The sequence below is a fragment of the Dromaius novaehollandiae genome, chromosome Z (genome assembly GCF_036370855.1).
Source record: "Dromaius novaehollandiae isolate bDroNov1 chromosome Z, bDroNov1.hap1, whole genome shotgun sequence".
In the NCBI taxonomy this organism is placed as follows: domain Eukaryota; kingdom Metazoa; phylum Chordata; class Aves; order Casuariiformes; family Dromaiidae; genus Dromaius; species Dromaius novaehollandiae.
Window position 1 is genome coordinate 61482411 of NC_088132.1, and position 23260 is coordinate 61505670.

A 23260-nucleotide genomic window follows, 5' to 3' on the forward strand; every position below is an offset into this window, starting at 1 on the left:
TAAGTAAGTGGAAGCATTCTTTCCTTAAAGTTTCATTAAATTGTTTGTGAAGTCTTGTCAAAGCCTTACAGCTTTTTCTCTTTTTTCTACTCTTACCTCCTACTATATATCCACTTGAATAACTCAAAGCCTTGATACTTTTATGTTCATGATGCTTGTTGGTGTGTGAAGAAGCCAATGTCTCATTACAAGTTGAACTTCCCTTGCTGGAGTAGTAACACGTTACTACCAGGGTTTAAGCAAGTATGATGTAGCTGCTCAACAGAAAAGGTTTGTTAAGCTTGTTGTGTCCTCTAACATTTTTTTCATGTCTTAATTTTCATTTAGCTCCTTGTATTCATTCCAGAGATTTTTTTTTCTTTATGACTGGAGAGAATCTGCATTGAGTCAATCAAAAGAAATTTTGCCCTATGTAATAAATGTATCTTACAGTAGCCCTAGCATTAGCACAAATAGTCAAGACAGCTATTCAAACTCTTATTTCCTTTAATTTGTGGTTAAATATATATCTTACATTGTAAAAATTAATGTCTTTATATTGTGTCTTGTCCCAATTAAGCCTGCCCTGGGTTGAATAGGTAGGTAATATGACTTACTAGTAAGAGAGAGAAGAGTCAGTAGACTCCTTTTCATAGTAACCTGTAATAGCTGTTTTACAGCCTTTTTCCTTATGTTTGTATTTTGCTTCTGCTCTGAAAACTTTACAGTGGACATAGGCAACTGACTTTTTGGACAGGCATTTTGTATGATGTGAAGTATCTGTGAAAAGAAGAAAGGTACTACAAGTGCAGAGTGGTTTTAAAGGATTTGTTTTTGCACTGAAAAGTTTTGCACTGTTTTTGCACTGTTTTTGCACTGAGCTGCACAAAGTTTTAATAAAAAAGGGTTGGTGGAAATTGGCATATCTGGTGGGCAGATAAATTATGCTTCTTGTTTCTTACCCTGCAGAAGAGTAATAGTGCCTTTATCCTGTTACATTTTGAACTAAAATTTTCAAACTCCAGATCCTTAAGGAAGGATTTAGAGAGCAAGTACTGTTTTCCCTAGCGTTTTCTCTAAATTGCTGGTTTCTGCGCATTTAAGCATTTCGTAGCATAAAGTTGTCTTTTTTATAATATTTGGAAAATGAATAATAGAATGGCTTGCAAATCATTTCAAAGTGATTTGTGTATCACACTGATGTGGATCATCTGAAAATTTTATCCCACATTGCCCTATTCCATTAAAGTAAAATGTAGTAATAGCATTAATATATATACTTCTTAGATCTACATGTTCTAGGAGGTAAAAAAAAAATAAAAAGCTTTTCGTTTTCTCTTTTTTTGTGCATTTTAATGAATAATAATCTTCTGCATTCCTAGCTAAGCCAGTTTATCCCTTAACACCTCTTCCATTCAGATACTTACCAGGCCTGGCTCATGGCCACTATCTTTTAAAAGATAACTGGAGGATATTCCATTAGCCCTTCATTACCAACATTCCTTAACTGGCCATAAAGCTGGAGAGTTAAAGCATGTGTCCATCAGGATTAGTAGATGATACAATAAATACAAGGAGCTTGAGAGAAGCTGAAAAATTGCTTACTATGAAAAGGCTTCAAAATGAGCAAAGACTAAAAGTTTAGTACTGTTCAGTTCAGAAAGAAGAGACACATCAAGAGTTTGCAGAATAATAAAAGGTACAAGAATGTGCATATTACTGTACACTAAAATGGTGAGAACATAAAGGACTTATAACCTTTAAAGACAATATGTAAATCTGTTTCCATCTCAGGATGTGCTAAAATTGTGGAACTCACTGCCATGAGGTATGATTGAGGTCAAGAGCTTTGCATAATTAATTAACATGTTATACATTTCTGTGATTAATGTGTGCTCCATTGCAATAGACACAATAATACAGAAATATGAGCTGTCATATAAATTGGCATTTAACTTCCATGTGGTGGTGTGTTGGCAGGTACTGCACTGAGGCATGCTTACTGCTTAACTTCCCAGTCTTTGAAAATAGTTGTTAAAACAGACATCAGACTGACCTGATATGGCAATTTCAGTGTTTGCACCAATATAACAAGAATTTAATGAATCAGCGTGGTATGCTTTTGTCAAAATTGTATGAATACTCTTTTCTTTCTCTCTGCTTTCCTCTCTCTTGTCGTGTTGCTGCATATACAGCCTTGGTTCATATACTAATGGCTGGTTTTTGGCATTCATATCTACATGATTAATAAAAAAAGTCTGGCTTTTTAACTTACAGCGGACTAGAATTAATTGATTAACTGTAATTACAGATCATATTCCCAGACACTATTGGCATTTTTTTAATATCTATTAGGCATCAGGAGTTCATTTTCCGGTTTTCACAGTTGCAAAACCTCTTGTATCCCTGTTGGTGGAGCTATAGAGCAAGCCTATCAGTTTGTAGATCTGGGTTCAGTTTTATGACAGCGTATCAGTGCTGCCATCTTTTGGACATTCTTTAAAAATTCATTAGGCAGAAACTAGGACCTGGTTAAGTCACTTTAATGTGGACACTGTTCATGAGGAAAAAGTATTCTATTATCAAAGGATTAATTTAGAAGAAAATCCTGCTATGGTCTTTGATTCCATGCTTCTTAAATATGTTTTTGTGCCCACAAGTGCTCACTCTTGGCATGCTAGATGCTGTGCATGTACCTTGAAAAATAGTTTGTGACCTGAAAACATTAAAACACATTGCGGTTACCTTTTTCTGTGCTACATAAAGAATATTAATGGTGCTTGCAGCTATATGTTCTTTTCGTATTTAGTCATGCATTCCTCAGATGGAACTCATTTTGCATACGGAAACCCACCATTTCCATGAGGGCATTTTAGATGCATTTGTTCTCATTCTATTTGAAGTATTTATTTGGGGGCCTGGTTATTCAAAAATATATTCACTCTCTGTGAGACTTAAAGATGAACAGGTCAGTACAGCCTGGGAAAAAAAAACCAGTCTGCTGGATCTGAATGAAAAGAAAAAGATCCTTCCAGAGAAATGCTGAAAGCTCCGTTATATGATTTCCTAAAACTGAAATGGTGTGGTTCTGACGTAGGCTTTGACCACCCTGGGCTTTAGGCCAATGAATTGCATGGGAATTGCTCCAATTTGTGTCATTCCACAGAGCAAAGTCTAGTCTGGTCCACATCTCACTCCTTGGATCTTTTGGATCATCTGTGATCCACTGAATGTGGGCTGGCATGGAAATACCTTTTTTAATTGAATTTCAGTTTGTTGTTTTGTCATCTTGTAAAATTCCATTGGTTTATGGTGTAACTAAAATGAAGAGAGTAAAGTGTTTCAGTAGTGTACATAGTGCTTTCAGACTGCTTTGCAGGGTGCTATAAATGCTAGTATCAGGTATTTATTCACAGTATTACAATCCAAATTCGGTTTATTTCTTCCTGTTTTATGGTAGGTGATTCGTCTGACACGCATGTAGTTTTTAGGGTGATGCTCTGTATTGATTAATTTGTATGGCTAATCTTGCTGTGTTGTATTTCATATCCGTTCTCCCCCCTTTAGCCAGTGACGCTTCAACAGACTTCTAGCTGTGCGGTCAGAGAAATCTTTTCAAATCCATCCCAACTTCTACTCATGTCATTCCCCCCCACCCCGCTCTCCTTAGCAATTCTCCCTCAGCCATATGCGTTTTACTCCACTGATTATTAGTAAATAATGCTTACTGATGAGGAGCAGGGATGCAGCTTTCCTCGCGCTGATTGTCCCTTGAAACACCATAGCCAAAGCGTGCACAGTGCTGCTTGGCCTACCTTGGGATGGGAAAGAGACAGATGTCTCCTAGGTGGAGGGCTGGCCCGGTGAGCAGAGGTCCCTCCTGCCTGTCTAGGTAGCTACATGGCAGCTGAGTACCTTCCACTCAGGAGATAAGCGCATTCTTGTGGACTGGCCAGCCAAAAACGTGGCGCTTTCAACTGGCTGCTTTGCTTGCCACAAGCACACAGCACCTCGGTCCCTCATTGCATCTGTGCTCTCATACTCTCAATAGGCACATGTTGTGCAGGCCTAAGCTAACTTGACTTTGTGTGATACAGTTGCCTTTTCATCTTTGTAGCTGGCTTTATATGGTCAGATAGCACTTGTTTGGGTCTTTTCTGAACTCAGATGTCGAAAGATATTAGTAAGTCAGCCTTTTTGTTTTCTATGACAAAACAAAAACAAGAATTAAAATGGTTGCCATATCGCATTTTCCAGCTTCATTTCTAAGAATTTTGCAGACGTGATCTGCAGATCAAATGTTTTTTATATGCTGTACAATGTATGAACATTGTTTTTAGGGCATTTTGTTTGTGAAGTAAGAACTCCAGAATTTCATTTCACCACTTAGGATATACACGATGCCTGTAGGCTGTACCATCGGTGAAGGACAAAAGAGGTTGCTGTGGTAACCCACATCAGTGTTCAAATAGGTAACAGAGCTGCTGGAAACAAAGCATGCTTGAGCGTTGTTCTTATTTACATGCCTGGATTTTTTAAATGGACAGAGGAGAGAATCTTGTTTTGGGAGTAAGGTCTCAATAGTACATTGGCAAATTACGTATACCATTCTATGGGCACTGAACAGAAGGCATTCATGCATACTGAAATCTGGATCACAAAGACTTTGCTGTGGTGTATACTTATGCATTTATGCTACAGTTCATTATAGCACCTTTTGCTGTTTGTGTTTGTCCTTGCCCTAAATATTCTTGTAAAAGGGAATTCAGAACGTATTTCAATCATTTAAACTGCACTTCCAGTATGAATAGAGAATGTAAATACTGTATTGTGTGGATTCACACAAAAACCTATGCCTAATCAATAATAAAAATATTTGTAACAATGAGCAGGGAAACTGTCAGCCACTGCAGGGACATATATTGGGCTAAGGAATGCTGATGCTGGTGGGCTTTTACAATAAAGGTCCTGTTGCTCACTGGAGCAAGCTGGATTTTGGAAGACGCACACACACACACACACTCTCTCTCTCTCTCTCTCTCTCTCTCTCTCTCTCTCTCTCTCTGTGTCACGCACATATATATATGTATATGTGGGTCAGAACATCACATGCAAGCCAGAACAACCCAAACTTGGCAAGGATGCATGTATCAAATACCCGTTCAACATACTGGATGGTGTGTCAGCTTCATCCATATGCTTTGTTGCCAATTAGGTCACAACTTTTTCTTACGGCATTTTGTGAGTGTGTATTTTCTGCTCATAGAGGATGTCCCAGTTCCCTGTAGCCAAAAGGGACCGACAGAGAAAAACAGATCTTGGAACTTTGCACACCTTTGTATTTCCTCATCGTTGCTGAATTTTCTTTTGGGCCTGTGGAGAGCAGGATGATGCAGGGCTGCTTGCCTTTGGCACAAGTAGTCTGAATGACAGATCAGAGCATATTTCTGAGGGCATCAAAATGCCATCCTCTCTCCCTATTAAGTGATTGCAAATGGGTGCATCTGGGGTAATGGGCTAGTTGCACAGATTGCTCACTGCATACCACATATCAGCTGGTCTGTGAAAACTGCCAACACAGTATAACACAGTGTAATATCCTTAGTTTTATCCACAGTAATTGTTGAGATGCAGAGCCTGCATGTTGCACCGATGCGTATCACTGACCTCTCACTGCCTGGTGGCACAGCTTAGAACTGCAACCTGCTCCTCCAGTTGAATAGGTAGGTAGGTAGACAGGTAGCTTGGGAGGTAGTGGATATGAGATTAGAGAGATGAAGTGTTGCATAAAAAGGTGAAGGAGGTAGGGAGTCCTGTGTTAGAGAGGTCAAGGTAGGAGAAGGCAGAGAGAGAGTCCTCAGTGTTTAGGAGGGTGGCACAGGTGGTCAGGGATCAATGCCAAAGGTGAGAGTTAGACGGACACAGAAAGAATGGAGATGGGCCCAGCCTCTCACAGATCTTGCTCAGGGCTTTGCTTTATTTAAGGCTGGCTCTGGGACAGGGGTTTGGTGTCTAGTTTGTTGGACAGAGGAGTGCAGAGTAAGTATGCAAGGTCTTGTTCACTCAGTGGGTTTTACAAACCGTTTCCACAGTATCAGATCACTGTTCAGAAAGACAAATTCCTGCTTTTCCCTTTTGGGATTAAATTAGAACTCAATTTTTGGGCTTTGCTGCAGACACTGCACTAGTATTTCTACAATGTAGGTATTTTCTTCCTTTTTCAGCAAACAGTATTCCAGGAAAAATATACGGTAAGAAAAATCAGTCAAAACAAACTTAAGTGCTGCTAAGTATAGTTCAGTGAATACATGTCCCTGATAACTGCTTTTGGAAATGTATTAACATCCTCCAAAAAATACACGGAGGATATAACTGTATGGGTGTTTTCTATGACAAGGAAACAATTCCATTTTAATCACCACTAAACCCTTATGAAAAAAAAAAAAAAAAAAAAAAAGATTTTGGTTCCTGTTAACATGCTGGGTCATAGCAGAGTGGCAGAAGGGCTCATATTATTACTGGCTGCAAGGAGTAAGGTGACCTACCCTGCATGGTAGCTACAGGTTTTTGTGTGTTTCATGGTGTTGCACAATGTCCAGGTTCCATAGTGTTGCAGTCCAGCACAAGTTTAGTTCTGATGTCTTGCCTGTCGCCCTGAAACATCAGTACAGTGAGACTGACATACCTGTGTCTATCACTGCTACTAGCTGTCATTCTAGCATTTATAAGTTCATCGTAATTTTTTGTCTGTCTTTTTAAAAATACATCTTGAAATGAAAAAAATTACCAAACTTTGTATAGTATCCTGATGATAAGATTAGAAAAAAGAGATATTCTGGCAATATAACTAGAAACAAGGCAACACTTAATTTAAATAAAAAACTTTATTAACAATGTAAAATGTTTAATATCTTACAATCTGAGCTAATTCTGGCATGCCCTGTAAGAGTTAATAGTTAGTGATATGCAGATACCATGCTTTAAATTCTATTGGAAACAAAATGGGTTAGTGGTATGTTGTACATTGTAGGGTAACTGTTTATTTTACTACACCTGCTTTTAATAAAGTACTTATTTTTTTTCCAAAAGGCTGGAGAGATACCACTGGCTTAAAAGGAAATTTATTATTTCTATGCATTGTACAGTATGTAGATATTATGATTTCTCTGTATTTACAAGATCTAAATATTTTTATATACGGTTTGTGTATCATAAATTAAGATACTTTTCTATGAAGCCTTTAGATTGAGATAGAGTGGAAGACTAAATATGAATGAGAGCACAAAAAGCAACTGTAGATTTTGTGCAAATTCTGTTACAATATTGTCTAAACGGTTTAGAACTTCAATACTTTGCTATTAAATAGCTTTCTATGCTTAAAGACTGTTTTAATGTGATACTAATAAGAGTACTGTACTATGCACAAAGTTTTAGCTGCAGTTCAAACAATAAAAACTTAAAAATGATCTATTAACCATAATTCATGTGTCTTTCTCTGAGCCATTTAAGCATGCAAAACATACTTTAAAAAGTTTTAGAAACATTCTTAGTTATTCTAGATTTGTTCCACAACTGGTTCTTGAACACTATAACTTTAAATTGTTAAAACTCTATTTTGAAAAGGGGGATGGAGCAGAAGAGAAAAAGGAACAGGCTAGCGTAGAAAATATACTTTATAATCAAGAGTAGTAATGTTCATCTTTGCAGCGCTCAAATGATAGTGGTTTAATCAAAGTTACGATTTTCTCATCATTTCTGTACTTAATCTTCTAACTGGAGACAAGACAACACAGTCCAAAGAATCTTCGCTTCCGTCTTCTTACTAATGGGTAAGGAGTCAAATTTAGGAGGCTGCTATCATCTGTGACGGAAAAAACCCCAATTTTAATACAATTACATAAACACACAAACACACACACGTACACACACACACACGTACATAAACAAGAGTTTGTATCTTTGTGTGTCCTCGCAGCACCTACAAGATCAAGTAGTAGGCACCATTGTTCTAGGCACATAGCAAATAAACTGAATTTTCTGTATTAGAATAAGGGTCTTAAAATGCCAATTATCAGGACTCCATGAAAATGCAATATAAATTTTGGCATGAGGAATATCAGTTCAATGACAAAACCTTAATGAAATTATACCTCCAGGGCTGAGAAACCTAAACCAAAATATTCCTGCTTGATGAATAATATTAGGCAACAACTAAAACCCAAAGCACAATAGTCTTGAGATCCTAATTGCAGATATGCAAGTTTGACAACCTAAGCTTAAATTCTGGCTTACTTTAAAGATGAAAGAAAATACTGAGTGCCATTTGTGCACATCAGTGAGAATTTCAATTTAAAACTCCAAGATCACAACATCTTGGCACATGAAGATTAAAAGTACTCTCCTTGGAAAGTTAGCACAATTTGCTATCCCTGCTTCTGGTTAGCTTTCTACCTTGTATATTAACTCCTTTTAAATTCATACAGAACATATATATTAGTGCCTATAATTATGTTAATTTGTGCCCTGTCAGCAAACTGTCTCAAAAATTCTTTAGAATTTACTTTCCATCTTCAAGCAGAGTTTCAGGCTAAGAACTATATCTCATTATGTTCCTATTCTTGATACATTGAGGACCTAGTTTTGATTGGAGGCTCCAGACACTATTGTAATACAAATACTTAAGTATAAAAACTTAGGTAAGACAACATTTAATAATGTGACCATTAAGTTCACAAACCACATCAACTAAACTTCTTAGCATAGTAACTTTCCTGTTGCCACTTAAATTGTGAAAGAGAATTCTATGCAAAAAACAATTATTCAAGCAGATCTCTGAGTAGTCAGTAACATTATGTGAAGTTTGTTTGGGCTTGCAACCGTAAGTTCTGGTTCTCACTGAAATCAATGGCAAAACACTTGCTAATTTAATTGAAAGCAGGATCAAGTCTTATAAAGATCGACTCATTCAACAGCATTCAGTCATCTCATAATCATTCTTATAAACCGTGCTTGTAATTCATACATATGTACAAATTTGAGTCCAGACCATATTAATTACCTATAATGTTGTTGTTCGTTTGTTTGTTCTATTTTCTTATACTTTCCTCTAGCTTTAATTAATTAAAGGTCTTGGAATATTTTGTAGTTTTAACTCCTGTGTCAATAATACGTATGACTGTCCACTCCTGAAGCATCAATTCTCTGAGGTCAGCTGTAAACTGTGATCATAGCTGGACTCTGTGGGAGCAGCAGAAATACCATTTGTGATTCTCTGATCCTGGTGCGTGTCATAGAGCTTTAAACTCTCTGGCTGACACATGTCTCCCAGCCTGCTGCACAGATGATCACTGATTTTCAGGCCATTTTTGAAGGACTGTACGGTCACCTGCAGGGAAGCGTTCTGTGTGCCTTTCTCTCTGTTCTGAATTCAAGTTTCTATGTGTTTTATACCCACCCAAATTTGTCTTTTCTGTCCTTATTTCCACCATGCTCCTTTTTTCTAGGCTAGGCATAGACTTCATGGCATTTTTTCATTCTTTTACAATGGCATATCTGCATCATGTATCTTAAGTGTGATTCCGTTTCTCTTTCCAAATAATTTCCACTCAATCTGTCCCTGCCATAGACTTACTTCTATAATGAATTCACCCATTCTGTATTGATCTTTTACTATATTACGATGAATGTTAGACTGCTTAGTTCCTCAGGACAAGATCTAGGACACATTAGGCATACTTCATCATACTTCATCAAGAGTATGCAGCACTTAAGGAAAAACACGTTATCAGGAAGAAAACAAAAAGGAAAATGATTATCTTTTTAATGTTGTTCACATGGAGAAAGAAAGTGCCTGCAGATGTGGAATATATGAGACTGCTGGACCAAAAAATGAAGGCCCATTCCTAAATAAATTATTCAGGATGAATGGGCCCCTGTGCATTTGTATAGGGTGCCTCATACCTGGCTACTGGGTAAAGCAAGGTGTTACCAGCCTCAAGGCAGGTATCCCTGCGTAGGGTCAGTGTCTTGTTATCCTTGAGTCATAATACAGATGCTACAACCCTTGCAGGGGTAAAGTAAACTCCATCATGCAGCATGATCCCTATCATAGTCTGTGCAATTTATGCCATCATTACATTTGAAAAAAAATGCCGCCTCAGATAGGGAATTAGTTGTACTGCTGCCTTATCTCCCCAGAAGTCTGTTATTTTATCTGTAGATACCATATCTATAAACATCCAAAATTCAGTACTCTGAAGTATAGTGTTCGCAAGTGAAACTCAAGAGGACAAAGTTCACATATTAAATTCTGGCACTACTGAATCAGTGGGGAAAGGATTTCACCTGGATTTTTCGTTCTGTAACTTCTACAGAAAACATATTTTCCATATCTAATGGAAGCCAAAATCTTTAATGATCTTAATTTACCTTACATGAAGAAAATAGAAAACCTACCTTGATTTTTCAGTGGTAAAGGCATAGTCTCCCTGAGTTTGCTTAAAAGGTTTTTCATTTCTCTCATATCTCTGCAGAAACAAATTTAAAAGGAATACAACAGAACAGCAGCTGAAGACTCACAATAGGGGATAGTTCACAGTATTGTTTTGTATGCTGAACTAATGGAATAAAAACCCAAATTAAATAATATAAAAATCTATTGGGCAAGCACTTGGTTCAAATGTATCAGGAGATGCCTACCAAAATAAAGGACAGTAAATTTAATAAGGGAAGAATTTTAGGTCAGCCTGATTGTAACTGGTAGCTTTCTAGTCCAAATTTGTTATCTTTTCTGCATCTCAAGTATTCCATATTAAATGAGTTGGTGGGCACAATGTGATCTTAGTGGCAAAATACTCAATATGCATTACAACTAGCACTGGCCAGTACTACTGCTAATATAATTATCGGCATTTTGTAGCTTGTACCATGAATGTGGTCAGTGTTTTAAAAAGTAAGAAATTATTATACATGTAGTTAATCCATGTCACTTAAGCTCCCTATGGATTAAGAGAAAATTTTAGGTAACAAGGATTTCATTCTGGCCCCTCTTAGGAGGACGTTGGCGTGGAATTTGCTAAAATTTTAGAAGGCAGAAGATGGAAAGTACAGTAACAAAATACCATCTCACAAAGCAGGTTACATATGGATATGCTCTGAAAGAGGATGGAAGTTGTAAAAAGGTTCCTGTTTTACAGATAGGTGACAGACCAGTAATTTTGTGGGTGGGCTTCTGATGTCTTAAGGCTTTCAGGATTTAAAGATAATGTGGTCCTGCCTCATTCATCTACATATGATATGCGTCTTGGAAGTGAAGCAGCATGACTGTCTTACTGCTCAGTTCTATTCTCTGAGTTACCCTCTTAGTAGAACAGAACTTTATTTTATAGAAGTAAATACATGCTGGCCATCAGGATTACTCCCTACCAGAGGGTCTCAGTTTTGTTTCACCTGGACAGTCAAGAGAATTAAAGTCCACTTTGATATACCTTTGGATGATTTTCCCCTCCACTCCTGAGCCTTCCACATGTGTAACTATGGGCAGAAACAGCTGATATGAACTAGTTTCTGTGCCTTTGGTTTAAGAATGCAAAACTGCAGGCAGCATATTTCAGGTACAAAACCAGAAACCTGTTAAGATGAGACAAAAACTCTCTCTCTTTTAGCACTATAATTTTCTGCCCTTTGTTTTTGGCAGTAGTTCCTTCTGGTAATTAACCAAAGTAAGAATGTCACTTCTCTTTGCCCTTCTTACAGATATTGCTTTTAGGCGTGTTAAATACAACAAAAATGTTAAACAGGCCATAATTTACAAACACCTATAGTAACAACACTGGCTGCCTAATTGGAAAAGATTAAATAAACTCTAGACAGAAATTTGTTTTATTTAGGAATAAAGTGCTACAGATACCTGTCAGTGTTCTCAATATCTGTGGAAACTTGCCATAAATGCTGTTGAATATCTGTTGGAGATGATGACGTGTCTTCTAAAATAGGTACTTCAGAACTCTCCTCCACTTTAGTGTCTAGGATCTTGGGTGGTGCACAAAGCTCTTTTCCTTTAAAATATTGAAACAAAACATATATCTCTATTATTTTTTAATTAAAAGATATACTCAGATTATATCATTAATGTTTTGGGCTTGATCCTGCCCAGCGTAAATGAAGAGAAAGAGTTGTGAATGCTAACTCCAAATAAGAACTGTTCAGAGAAAAGAGAGTGGACCAGACCAGTCTGCTCATCAGAGTGCTGCTGTATGGTCCATGTTACTTCTGCCAAACAGGACTAAGAGGAAGCCCACACAGGCATGTGCTGAGCTTGGGATTTTGTTCAGTAAATTTTATGAAGAGTTTCCCTTAAACTCCAGTGGCTCACATGTGACACAGAAAATAAGAACCAGAGGACAAAAGAGAACAAAATAAATAGGTAACTGGAGTATATCTTCTGAAAGCAATATCAAAAGCTTTGATAATAGAGAACATTGTAATCCATGTCTTTCAGTGTTACTCACTGCAGTACTATGGAAAAATAAAAGACGATAATGTGCAGTTTTGCACTTGATGAGGTTGATAGCAATACATAGCTGCCACCACTCACAACTCGATACATTGCATATTCCGAATTTGCATACTTACACTTGCCCAATTCATGCTTACTCTATGAAAATACAGGCCATGTTGGAACTCTTTGGGGACTTCACGCCAGATCTGCCAGGGCTTTTGTCAGGGAGAGAATGGGCTGTAGGATGTAGGCCATGATAGTGCCGAACGCAAGAGAGTTATTAGTGAGATTAGTTAGTATCCTTGCAAACTCCCCATGGACAGCCTGTGGCTATTCTTTGTCTGTAGTGGCAAGTACAGCCCTGGTACTAAGTATTGGATGGGACACATTCTTTTTGTATACCTCATTTAAATGAGAAATTTCAAAATGGATCGCTTACAGAGAGGGTAGTTTTCCCCCTCTTTGTTGTCTAATGAAATAGCTCAAACAATCTCACAAAAAAATGAATAAAGCCTTGTAAAAAAAGAGAAAATAGTGTTTAAACCAGTGGTACTGAGAAGTTGAGTAGGAGGTGTTCTTTCATTTCACAGTTTTTGCTATTTCAGAAATTTTCAATTTTCAGAAATTTGCTCAGGACAAACCTGAGCACTTCCTATAAGGTTTGAAAAGAACAGGAAGGACCAGAGTCTAGTGGTTATCCCATCGTTCTGGGGCATTAGAGACTAAGACCATGCTATACTACTCTCCCACATCACAAATCAGTATCTGAGCTGTCAGGCTATTAACTTTCTCTTGTTTTTCTTTAAACTAGAAACTCCTGGATCTGAAAAAACCTGTTTCAGCAGGTTCTTTGAACTGTTATATTTTGATAAAGTATTTCTTTGTTGAAAAATTCTCAGCTACTCATTGTCTGAATGTCCAACTAGACATTACTTATACTGCAAGAGATCTTTGCCTAATGTTTTCATTATCCTTTAAAGTCAGTGCAGTATCCTTTTCCCTGCATTATACCTCCTCCCCAAAAGTCATCTAACTGTATGATGCCAAGAGATGATGTGACGTAACAATTTATCATTGAAAAATGGTGTCCTTCGTCCTTTCTCTGCTGCTTATTTTGGCACCTACTGCTAACTTTGGCTTTGCCAAATCCCTCTGTGAGCCAGGTGAACCCATCAAGCGGTAGAAGATTACCTCCACAAAAAGAAAAATAAAAAGTGAAAAGTTTTCTGTTGTTTCAGTGAGTTAAATGGGGTGAGTAAAGAACCAAGCATGCTCCAGAGCAAGTGACAGAGGATGGGGGTGATGATATGGCCAGAAGCAGTGGAAGGGAGGAAGAAGTGAAGGTAAGATGAGGGCAGAAATACAGAGAAAGAGATCAAGACCTTTTTGGTGGCAACAAGCTCATATGTTGACTCCGTTGCTTGTGGAACAGCAGCCTAAGCCTGTTTCCCAGATTGTATTTTTTATTGTGTATCTATCACCTTTTAGGTGCAACTTTCAAATTATTTCTGGTGGCAACTGCAGCTTATGCTGTTTTTTAACATAGATCTTAATATACAGTTTTAATTGTTCATTTGGGTAAGCTTCATTATTCATTACTTCTTCCAGTACAAGAAGCCCATAACACAATATCTCTCACTTACAGCTTTTTTGTAAAAGAGGGTTACCCTGGGAAAACTATTTGATTTGTCACTGAGGTCACAGAATACAAGATGCTCTTGCTAGCACTGCATGTTAGTTAATTCTGCTGTGATTTGGAAGTGTTATGTTGAAACTGACCTGACCTTTGGTGACACGCCGTCAAGAACGACCCTGTCTATATATGCATCCTTCAGCGCATCTATAGATGTGAAGGGTGTTTCAACAGAAACAATAACGATTCTTTTTCCCAACTTGAGAACAGAAGTCCAGAGCCTGCATTGTTCTGTTGGTTAGCACAAAGGCAAGCTCCTGCAGGTTAACAGAACGAGCAGCACAGATTTCCTTTCAACCAAAAAGAGCTCTTTACCAGTAATTTTGTTGTACTGTGAACAGTTCATGAAGCCTTGAATTTCAGAGCATCTGCTCAATCACTTGAAAACAGTTAAAAGTCAGCTAATAATAAAGGCTTCGCTTGAATAATGTCTATGACTCAGGCTCAACATTTCCTACTGTATGGCACACACTGTAGGGAAATAAAAGCTCTTTAATTTTCTCATCCTAGTGGGGGGAAGGATATCTTTTGTACAACACACTTTCTTAATATAGAGATGTGAGCCATAAATTTTACTTTCAATATAGTCAGGAACTTTCACTGATTTCAGCAGGAGTTTGATCATGCACACTGCTTGCAGAGGTGTCCACATGCAGTTGCTCTTCTTGCCAGTTGGCTAGGCAGTGGCTTTTTTTACTGCTGGTGAAATTTTAATATAACACACACTTGATGTACTCTGTGTCTTCTAGCTTCTAATTCATAGTGTCCTTTTATTTTAAGAAGCAGAGATTTGCTTATGGAGTGAAAGGCTCTTGAATTAAATAATGCTGAAGGTCCAACTTGAATGAGGATAAATAAGAGGGTAAAAAATGATCTGTCCAGTAAGGCTACATCACCTATGACCGTGGTGCTATAGGACATACTCACCTGCTGTGCTTCTTACTGCCTCTGTGGTGACCTCTGTGGTGTTTGCTTCTGCCATACTGCACTGTGCTCCTACTCTTAATCATCACCTGCTTCCCAGAAAAACTTACATAATGAAAAAAAAAATTATTACAGGTCCCTTACAGCTAGTTAGATTTCACTCCAGATGAACTGGAAAGATCTTTGAGGGGAATAACAGAATTTAATTAAGCTGAGGGAACCCATCTCTCAAAAGAAGGCAGCATTTGTATCAGATTTCTAACCTAGCAATTAAAAATAAATACAAAGCTTTAGAACACAAATAAAATGAATGAAAAAGACAACATACAATGGGAAATAGCAGAGAATCTTGTAGGAAAGAAGAAATGTGTTGCTGCAAATATGGTTAACTCAATCTGAGGAACTTAATCCTTGAGTTATAGTTGGAATTGGGAGAACACAGAGATTGTCTCCGTGGAAATATTATCATCAAGGAAAACTATAAGGCTGTAGTGGATATTGTGTTTTCCTCCTTCCATGCCTGTTTTTGGCATATTCATGTTGGCCTCTTCCTAGCGTCCACATGAGAATGGGTGATTCTCTGGATTTTAAGTGCTTGTTTCTCCACACGTATGTGCTTCTCTTCTCTCTCACACCTTATCCCTCTTGCTTACAAATATCTGCCAGTCTTTAAAATAGAATGCTGAGATTGCAGCAGATCAGTTGAACAATTCTTCTCATGTTCTTCAAAATGCTAAATAGGATGTAATTTAAACAAAGCAAAATGAAACAAAAATCCCTTCACTGAATTCAAGGTTTCTTTTTCTAATCTGTAAGGTAAGCTATTGAAGGCTTTTAGGCACTATTTTAAGAAAATGTACGTTATCACAAAATGCATAATGGAAAAACAACAGTTATATTATGAACTTCAATTTGTAAAACTTTCTACCGTACATGATACACACTTGCCTGTATTAGTCTTATGAACCAACAATACAGGAATGAGATCAGTCTGAATTTACATCACAGAAGTGTAATTTATACTTTCTATAATGCATACACATAATTTTTCCATTAGACTCAATTCTTTCATTTCTTATTTAAGTATTTATAGCATTTCTTCAGGTACCTACCACTCTGGTATCCTAGTGTGGTATCCTTCTGTCCTCAGCTATGTTTAATAAAGTCAGAGGGGCCCATGCATCTCAGTAACAGTGACAGAACTGTGATTTTAGCTAACTCAGCCTTTCATTAGGGCTTCCAAATAGACTTTTGGGAAGAATTAACAATGTGGTGGTTAGAAGCATTAAAGTATTTTGCATTTAATTCTGAGAAATTATTAATGTATAAACACCTCATTTAGGAAAAAACACAGGAAACAAATCAGAATTTGAGAGCATTTCATATAAGCAAGTGTAACCTAATGTATCCTGGACTCATTTTGCTCATGGATATTCACCCAAATTCTATTAAAATGACCAGAGCTATGTGTGAGTAACTGACAGCAAAAATTACCTTTCTATGGTTGTACACTTCTTTTTCAGTAAGTTACAAACTAGCATAGTGGGTTCACCTGATTCTGGACCATAAGAATAACATATTGTTATGAGTATAAATGAATAGTGACTTGCTTTGTCCAAACTCAGTATAAATGGTTACCAGTTTCAAGCCTTGTACTTCTATGACATGGCAGCTTTAATTATTTTCACAGCATGTTTTGAGTCTGGAAAATACCTCCACTTCATTTTAACCTTCAAAATTTCTGTCCTCTCTTACCTTTGGTCTGTTATATGTGCTTGCTCCCAAAACTAGAAAAGTGAGTACCTTGCACAAATGCTGCACAGCTAGCTAATAACATGCTAGCAATTTGCAGTTTTGGAATTTTTAATATTTCTGTTATACATTTTTGCATAACCAAACAAGCCAATTATATCTGTAGATGATCCTAAGAAAGTAATGGTTTCTCTGTAAACATGTATAGACACTAAACTTCAGTGACACATACTTCCACAGTAACATGCTATAATGATCCAGTGATTATAATAATATTCTACATTTTTTTATAATGAAGGGATGATATTATTGTGGATATATGAATCAACAAAGCTCTTTTATCTGCTATTTTTACACATTCAGATGCACTGCGGTCCTTTATATTATCAATGAAAATCTTTGAGTCAGAAATACTTGTGACAGAATACACTGATGTATGCTGAACTTTAAGGTAATTCTGGTTTTTCTCACTGCGGGATCTAAACAGCCTCAGTATTTATTTGGAAAAAGGGTCATCACAGCCAGCAGCTTCTGTAGAGAGAAATTATGCCAACTGCTTCCTCTAGCAGCTTGCTAGCTAAGCCAGGGTTTGTTTATTTGATCACAAGAATAGTCGGTGTTGGGAACATGTACAAGCAAGATCAATAAAGTAGACATATAACATTTAAAGGAATTAGAGATGAATTTTGTAAACACTTCAGAGAGGTACCAAAGCTTGTCCAGAATATATTGCTTTCCATGAAACTATAATTCAGATTTTTAAAAAAAGTATTACCAGGTGGAAGACCTGTGTGTGATGCTGCTCCCTAAGGCGTAAAGCTATTCAAGCTAATTCAAATTCTAACAATTGAGGGAGACAAATAAAGCAAAACTAGGCCCAGGAGAGAAGCTCCAGGTCCCAGGCAAGTGAACTGATCTGTTCCTTGATGAAGTCCGAGAGAAGTGATGCTATCCAGAGAAGTTCTGCTAGAGCATGACAGTGATGCAGAAGAAAGCTAGGTGAAATATGCTACTGGTGAACAAACACAGTGAGACATTTCAGAAGATTTCCTGGAAGAAGAGCTGCCATTTGCCATACCGCCAATAGGTATTTGCTACAGTCACCCTGTTATGACAAAAGGGACAGCAAGACCTTTAAAGCTATATGTTAGGGACTGCAGGAAGGCACAGGAGAGTTCCTCACAGTTAACACACTCAACTGCTGACCTGAAAACTGGACTCTGTACCTTCCTCTGCCCCAGAGTTTTCATGTGATTCTAGCCAAGTTGTCTATACACAGCTCCTCATAATAATTACTGACAACATGTTTCTCATTCTCTGGTTGCCCAGTTTGAAGTCTCTGCACTCACAGATGCAACTGAAACTACTGAGAGATTACTCTAAGTATGCTGCTGTCTCAGATCCTAAATTAGCAATCTTTAGCTTAATCTCCTTGTTCCTCCTTTGCAATGGGAAAATTGTTACTATCTCACTACCCAAGACAGTTCTGAAGAAACTCATCAGTGAATGAATTACTGAGAAAAGTCTGAGGAACAGAAGGATTCTACCTTTAGAACAGAATTATGTGCAATAAATACAACATATAACACTGAACAATTAGAATAAAACACAGATGATTGCCCAAGTAAATATTAGCATGTGTCTCAATCCAACAGGACTCTTGGGATGGTGGAAAGGAAAGTGAGGAAGTATACGATCAGGTAACCAAGAACTTAGTACATACAAAAAGGTTGAATTAACCCTACTTAGGCACGTTTCATTCTGTCATTTGCAGATGTTCTGAATGTCCAATTTTGCAGTCATAATGTGTTTTCAACACTGGGGTTTTGTGGTGTGTGTATCTTAGAAATAAATTCATTAGAGAGCACTTACCTCAGTTTACTTACTGCATAGCACAGCTGGAAATATTTATGGCTGTTGGCCCCACTGTGGCTGTTACATCTCACAGAAATAATAGACTGTCTTACTTTTATAACAGAGGCTGTATGACAGTAGTAAGTTAATCTGAAGTACTGTAAATATGCAAGAAATTTCTGTACAGGAAGCTTGATACAGTATATGTAGGAATGTTTGTTCAGTAGCACAGAAAGATAAGGAGAGCTCAGATCAGTGCTGAGAAAGACAGTGAAAGTACCAGAGCTCAGCCCTTCAAATAGTAGTGTGGTGTTTTATGAAACAGCATCTGTTCCCAGTAGGGAGTGTTGGCTGAGTGCCTCTTGGGAAAAGAGCATCAGCATCAGCTCACTGCCTTAGAGTTATCAGTTCCATAGTTTGTTTGATAATGTCTGGTCAAGATACCAGAACCCACATTATTATTTATTAGCTGCATGTTGCCGAGAACAGCCTGCATGTTATTCTACATGAACCTCTGCTGGCTCTGAAGTAGAGGACACAGTTTGCTGAAATCTCCAGAGAGATTTAAAAAGCCCAACAAACTACTTATCCAACAGGTAAGAGGGCTAGAAAATGGAAAATATTACATTCAAATGGAAAATATTACCTTCAAAAATGAGCTACAAGATACAGCAAGAAATCACATGCAGGGAATAACAATAGACATACGCATGTATAAATTTAGCAAAGTTAATACATACTGGAAATGTTCACAATTTCTAAAGGGTAGTACTCTTTGTAGGCAAGGAAAACGAACTGAATGTTTGTTTTAATATCACTCAGATGCGGGTGAAAACCTAAAAAAGCTATATGCTAGCAACAGCACAAAATACTTCGTAATGGTCAAATTACTGGCTCTTTCATCCCTAGAGATAAATTTATGCACTTTTGCCTACACTGCAGTACTTTTCTCATTAAGTAAAGCATTTCAAGAAAAATGCAGGTTCATTCTGCTCCTTGTAAAATAGTCCGTTTTGGCAGATACAGAATCACAGAATGCATTAGTTTGGAAGAGGCCTTGGGAGGTCATCTGGTTTAACCCTCCCCTGAAAGCAGGGCCAACTTAGATAAGGTCACCCATGGCCTTGTCCGCTTGAGTTGTGAATGTCTCCAAGGCTGGAGATTTCAGAGCCTCTTGGGTGCCTGTTCCAATGTTTGGCTACCTTCACCGTTAAAAAATAATTCTTAATATCTAACTGGTATTTCTCTTGTTGCATGATCCCTTTATAGTGCCTCAAGGCATTGTGAATACCCAAGTATTTAATATATAAGCACAACATTTTATTGACTAAGTTCCAAAATTCAGTTTATTCAAATCCCTGTGATTATATAACTTTTGTCTATTATGAACTTTGCTGAATGTCACTCGGCTGAAACCTGCAGCCAGGTTACTGTGGATATCTCTACATAGATACAGGAAAAAAGTTACTCCATTTAGCAATGGCACAAGAGCTACCATGAGTTTTTAGATTAGGAACCACTGGATATCAAAAGTACAACAGAATAGGAACTAAGTTGGTCCATATTGTAATGCTGTAGCTCATCTTACCTAACTTTAGTCATTTAATAGTTAGAACTTTAGTTTAACTGTTGATTCAATGCACAGGCAAACGGGGCACATTGCATCCACAGGCACATCTCTGTGTTACTCAGGCCACCTCAAACTACTCTCTCTCTCTCTCTGCAATTACACAAGGTGCCTTGACAAATCTTGCCAATGCTAGGAAATATAGCACAATCTGTCTTAAAAAGAAAAAAAAGAACAGACTAATTTTGGTAGCTTCTTCTATCTTGGCATACAATGGCTATGTCTTAGGAAGCCCATCTGCAAAATGACAGTTGACAGTCTTCCAAAATATTTGTGATTACTTGCTCAGTAATATGAAAAGTGAGGTGAACGTCATTACTACTCTAAGTCATCCGTGTGTTCTCACACTTCCTTTGTCAGACTAGGAGGGGTGAAGGCTGTCTTTAATATAGGTCTGTCCTTACTCAGAGACTTTGGAGAATTTTAACTGCTCCCGAAGTTGTGTAATGTAGATGGCAAGTGCAGTGTTTTGTACAGAGTCTCTAAAAAGTTTCATTCAGTATATGCAAGTGATTTATGGAGGTTTATAACCTGCTCCATTCTGACTAGATTTTTCTGGAGAGAATAAAATTCATATGTCTGGTCCAACTGACAAGCTTCAACTCTGTAAACTCTTGGACCTGCCAAGCCTTAATTCTACTCATAAGGCACAGAGACACCAGTATTCTGGAAGGGCTGTTACAAAATGTTTCACATGGGGATAATTAGCCATTTTCTCAGACTTAACCCTTAGGAACAAAACTGTTTCTGTGGTAAATTCAAAATGACAGAACAAAACAGATTCTTCTGCAGGAACCAAAAAAGAAAGAAAACTTTAGTTTGAGAAATAGTTATTTAACAATGACATAACAAATGAGAGGGACTTTTAAAGGGATTTTAAGTTGCTAGGCTGCCTCTGTTACTGGCCAAGCTCCTTGCTACCTTCTAGTTTAAATATTGTCCTGCAGACATCCTCTGACTACTGAGCATGACTGGAATTACAATTTGGCTGGAAAAATCCTCCTATGAAGAAAAACATGGACACAGGGCATCCTGACTACAGCTCCTATAAACCTCATATAACAAAGTAAACACATTATTGTTGAAACCTGACCTGAAACAAAACATGGTTATATGCCTGAACTGGAATTTTTCAAACCCTTCCATTTTGCAGTAGTTATTCTAATAAAAGGACTAAGATAGCTTACTCCCTGGAATCTGAGTAATGACAGCCTTTGGTTTGGGACCTTTTTTTCTTTCTTTTAATTTCAGACTTCTGAACTACACAAGTACATTAGTGATACATGCCTGATGTGAAACACTTAGGTAAGAATGATGATAATGCAATAGAAATAGAGCTTTTTGCAGAAGCTGAAAAGCTACAGTTGCATAGGTGATTTTACAGTCTGGTGCTGTGCATTTAATGCATATCCAAGCATGCCCCAAACCCCTGTTTTTTGTTTAAATTAGCATCTGTATATTTGTGTAATTCAATACCTTTCCGATGAAACTGAAGGGATCCTAGCAAACATATGGACTTAAGCATTTCTGTTGTGTACATTTCTAAGCAACACTGCAACTGGATGTATAATCTACAGATTTCAGGATGAATTTCACCATCTTCTGGGCTGCAATAAAAAAGAGAAAAAATGTAATTAGGAATGGGACCAGAAGGACCTGAGGGTCATCAAATCCAGTTCCTTACTGTTGCAAGCAACAACATTATAACTGCTTCATAAGCTATTAAGCTATGCATATATGATAAACACGTTGTTTCTACCAAACTGGATTTAAAAATAAATCTTTAGCTCTACATGAACTCAAAATAGCTAAACTTGGGGTGTCTTGGACAAGACTCTATGGTAAGACTTTGGTAAGGCTTATTTTCTCCTTCGCGTATCTTTGGAAATGTAGTAAATTAATGACCTGAAAAATCTGAGCTTTGTTATCCTCTTTACCAGCTTTAGAGAAATATTTTCTGGTAGACTGAAGAATTCTTGTGCCATTCAGTTTTTGTTACCTTTGGTCCTGGTGCAGCTGCATGAGGAGATTGCAGGGCCCCTTCTACTGTCGCTGTTCAGGCTAGAAATGCTGGATGAGGCATCATCAACCCCAGTTTGCTGACACTTTAATCAGAAACAAGGCAGTTGAGTCTTTTGATTTTGCGATTTCTGTCTGAATTTCTTTTTTTTTCCCCTGTGTTTAAAATACTAGTCATATGATTAGCTAATACTGCACTATGAGGAGAATGAGGAGATTACAGAATTTTTCAGAAAAGCTGTCTTTCAAGAGTGTCTCGGGAGTAACAATTTTTAAAACAAAAACTGAAATCAAGAATAATCCTCAAACTCCAATTAACTGCATAGAACACCAGAATAAAGCATTTATCCAGATTCAGGATCCAGCTACTCTCATGCCTCGCTGCGAAACTGGTCAATAAATCTCCCTTTCCTAGGCTCAGAATGGTGCACATGCATAAATATATTATTTTATAAACGTAACTGTTTCCTCGAGTGCTCAAAGAGATGATTTACCTAGCCATATCTGAAAAATAGGTTTTCAATCCCCTTTCCAAAGGTCCTTTCAGTAGGGAAGTAAGTGGTAAGGTTGAAGAGTTAGGATTTCAGCCACTTCATATTCAGACATTCTTGCTATTGGCTTGCTACACAGTGATGTTAAATGGTAAGACAACCCACAAAATTGGATTTTATAACAAATTGGCACTCCTGCTTTACTAAATAAACTGAACCTAATGGCATATTTAAATGTTACCAGTATGAAACTAAAAAATTTTCTCAGCAAGTTTTCAGATTTCTAGCATATGAATAATATAAATGAAGCTTTCACAGTAAAAAGATTGCTAGCATTCTTTATAGGGATTGAATTTCCTATGGTTAAACTGATACTTCTAAAGACCCTCTTGTATATGAAATAAAGTTAGACTTGTGGATTG

General features: G+C 37.4%; 1 protein-coding gene across 2 annotated transcripts in view; it reads right to left on the reverse strand.

Moving 5' to 3' along the window:
* Positions 1–6844: 6844 nt before the first annotated feature.
* Positions 6845–23260, reverse strand: part of LOC135324612 (regulator of G-protein signaling 7-binding protein-like) — a 44100-nt gene continuing 27684 nt past the window's right edge. The window contains exons 3-7 of one of the 2 annotated variants that reach the window (XR_010385927.1): positions 21805–21935; positions 11888–12035; positions 10435–10505; positions 9038–9216; positions 6845–7840 (exon numbers count right to left, since the gene is read on the reverse strand). Coding sequence is in view for 1 of the 2 variants with exons in the window: in XM_064501227.1 (XP_064357297.1) it covers positions 7749–7840; positions 10435–10505; positions 11888–12035; positions 21805–21935 (442 nt within the window). In the remaining variant the exon portion in view is untranslated. The remainder of the gene's footprint in view (positions 7841–9037; positions 9217–10434; positions 10506–11887; positions 12036–21804; positions 21936–23260) is intronic. The other variant, XM_064501227.1, reaches the window with a different exon arrangement.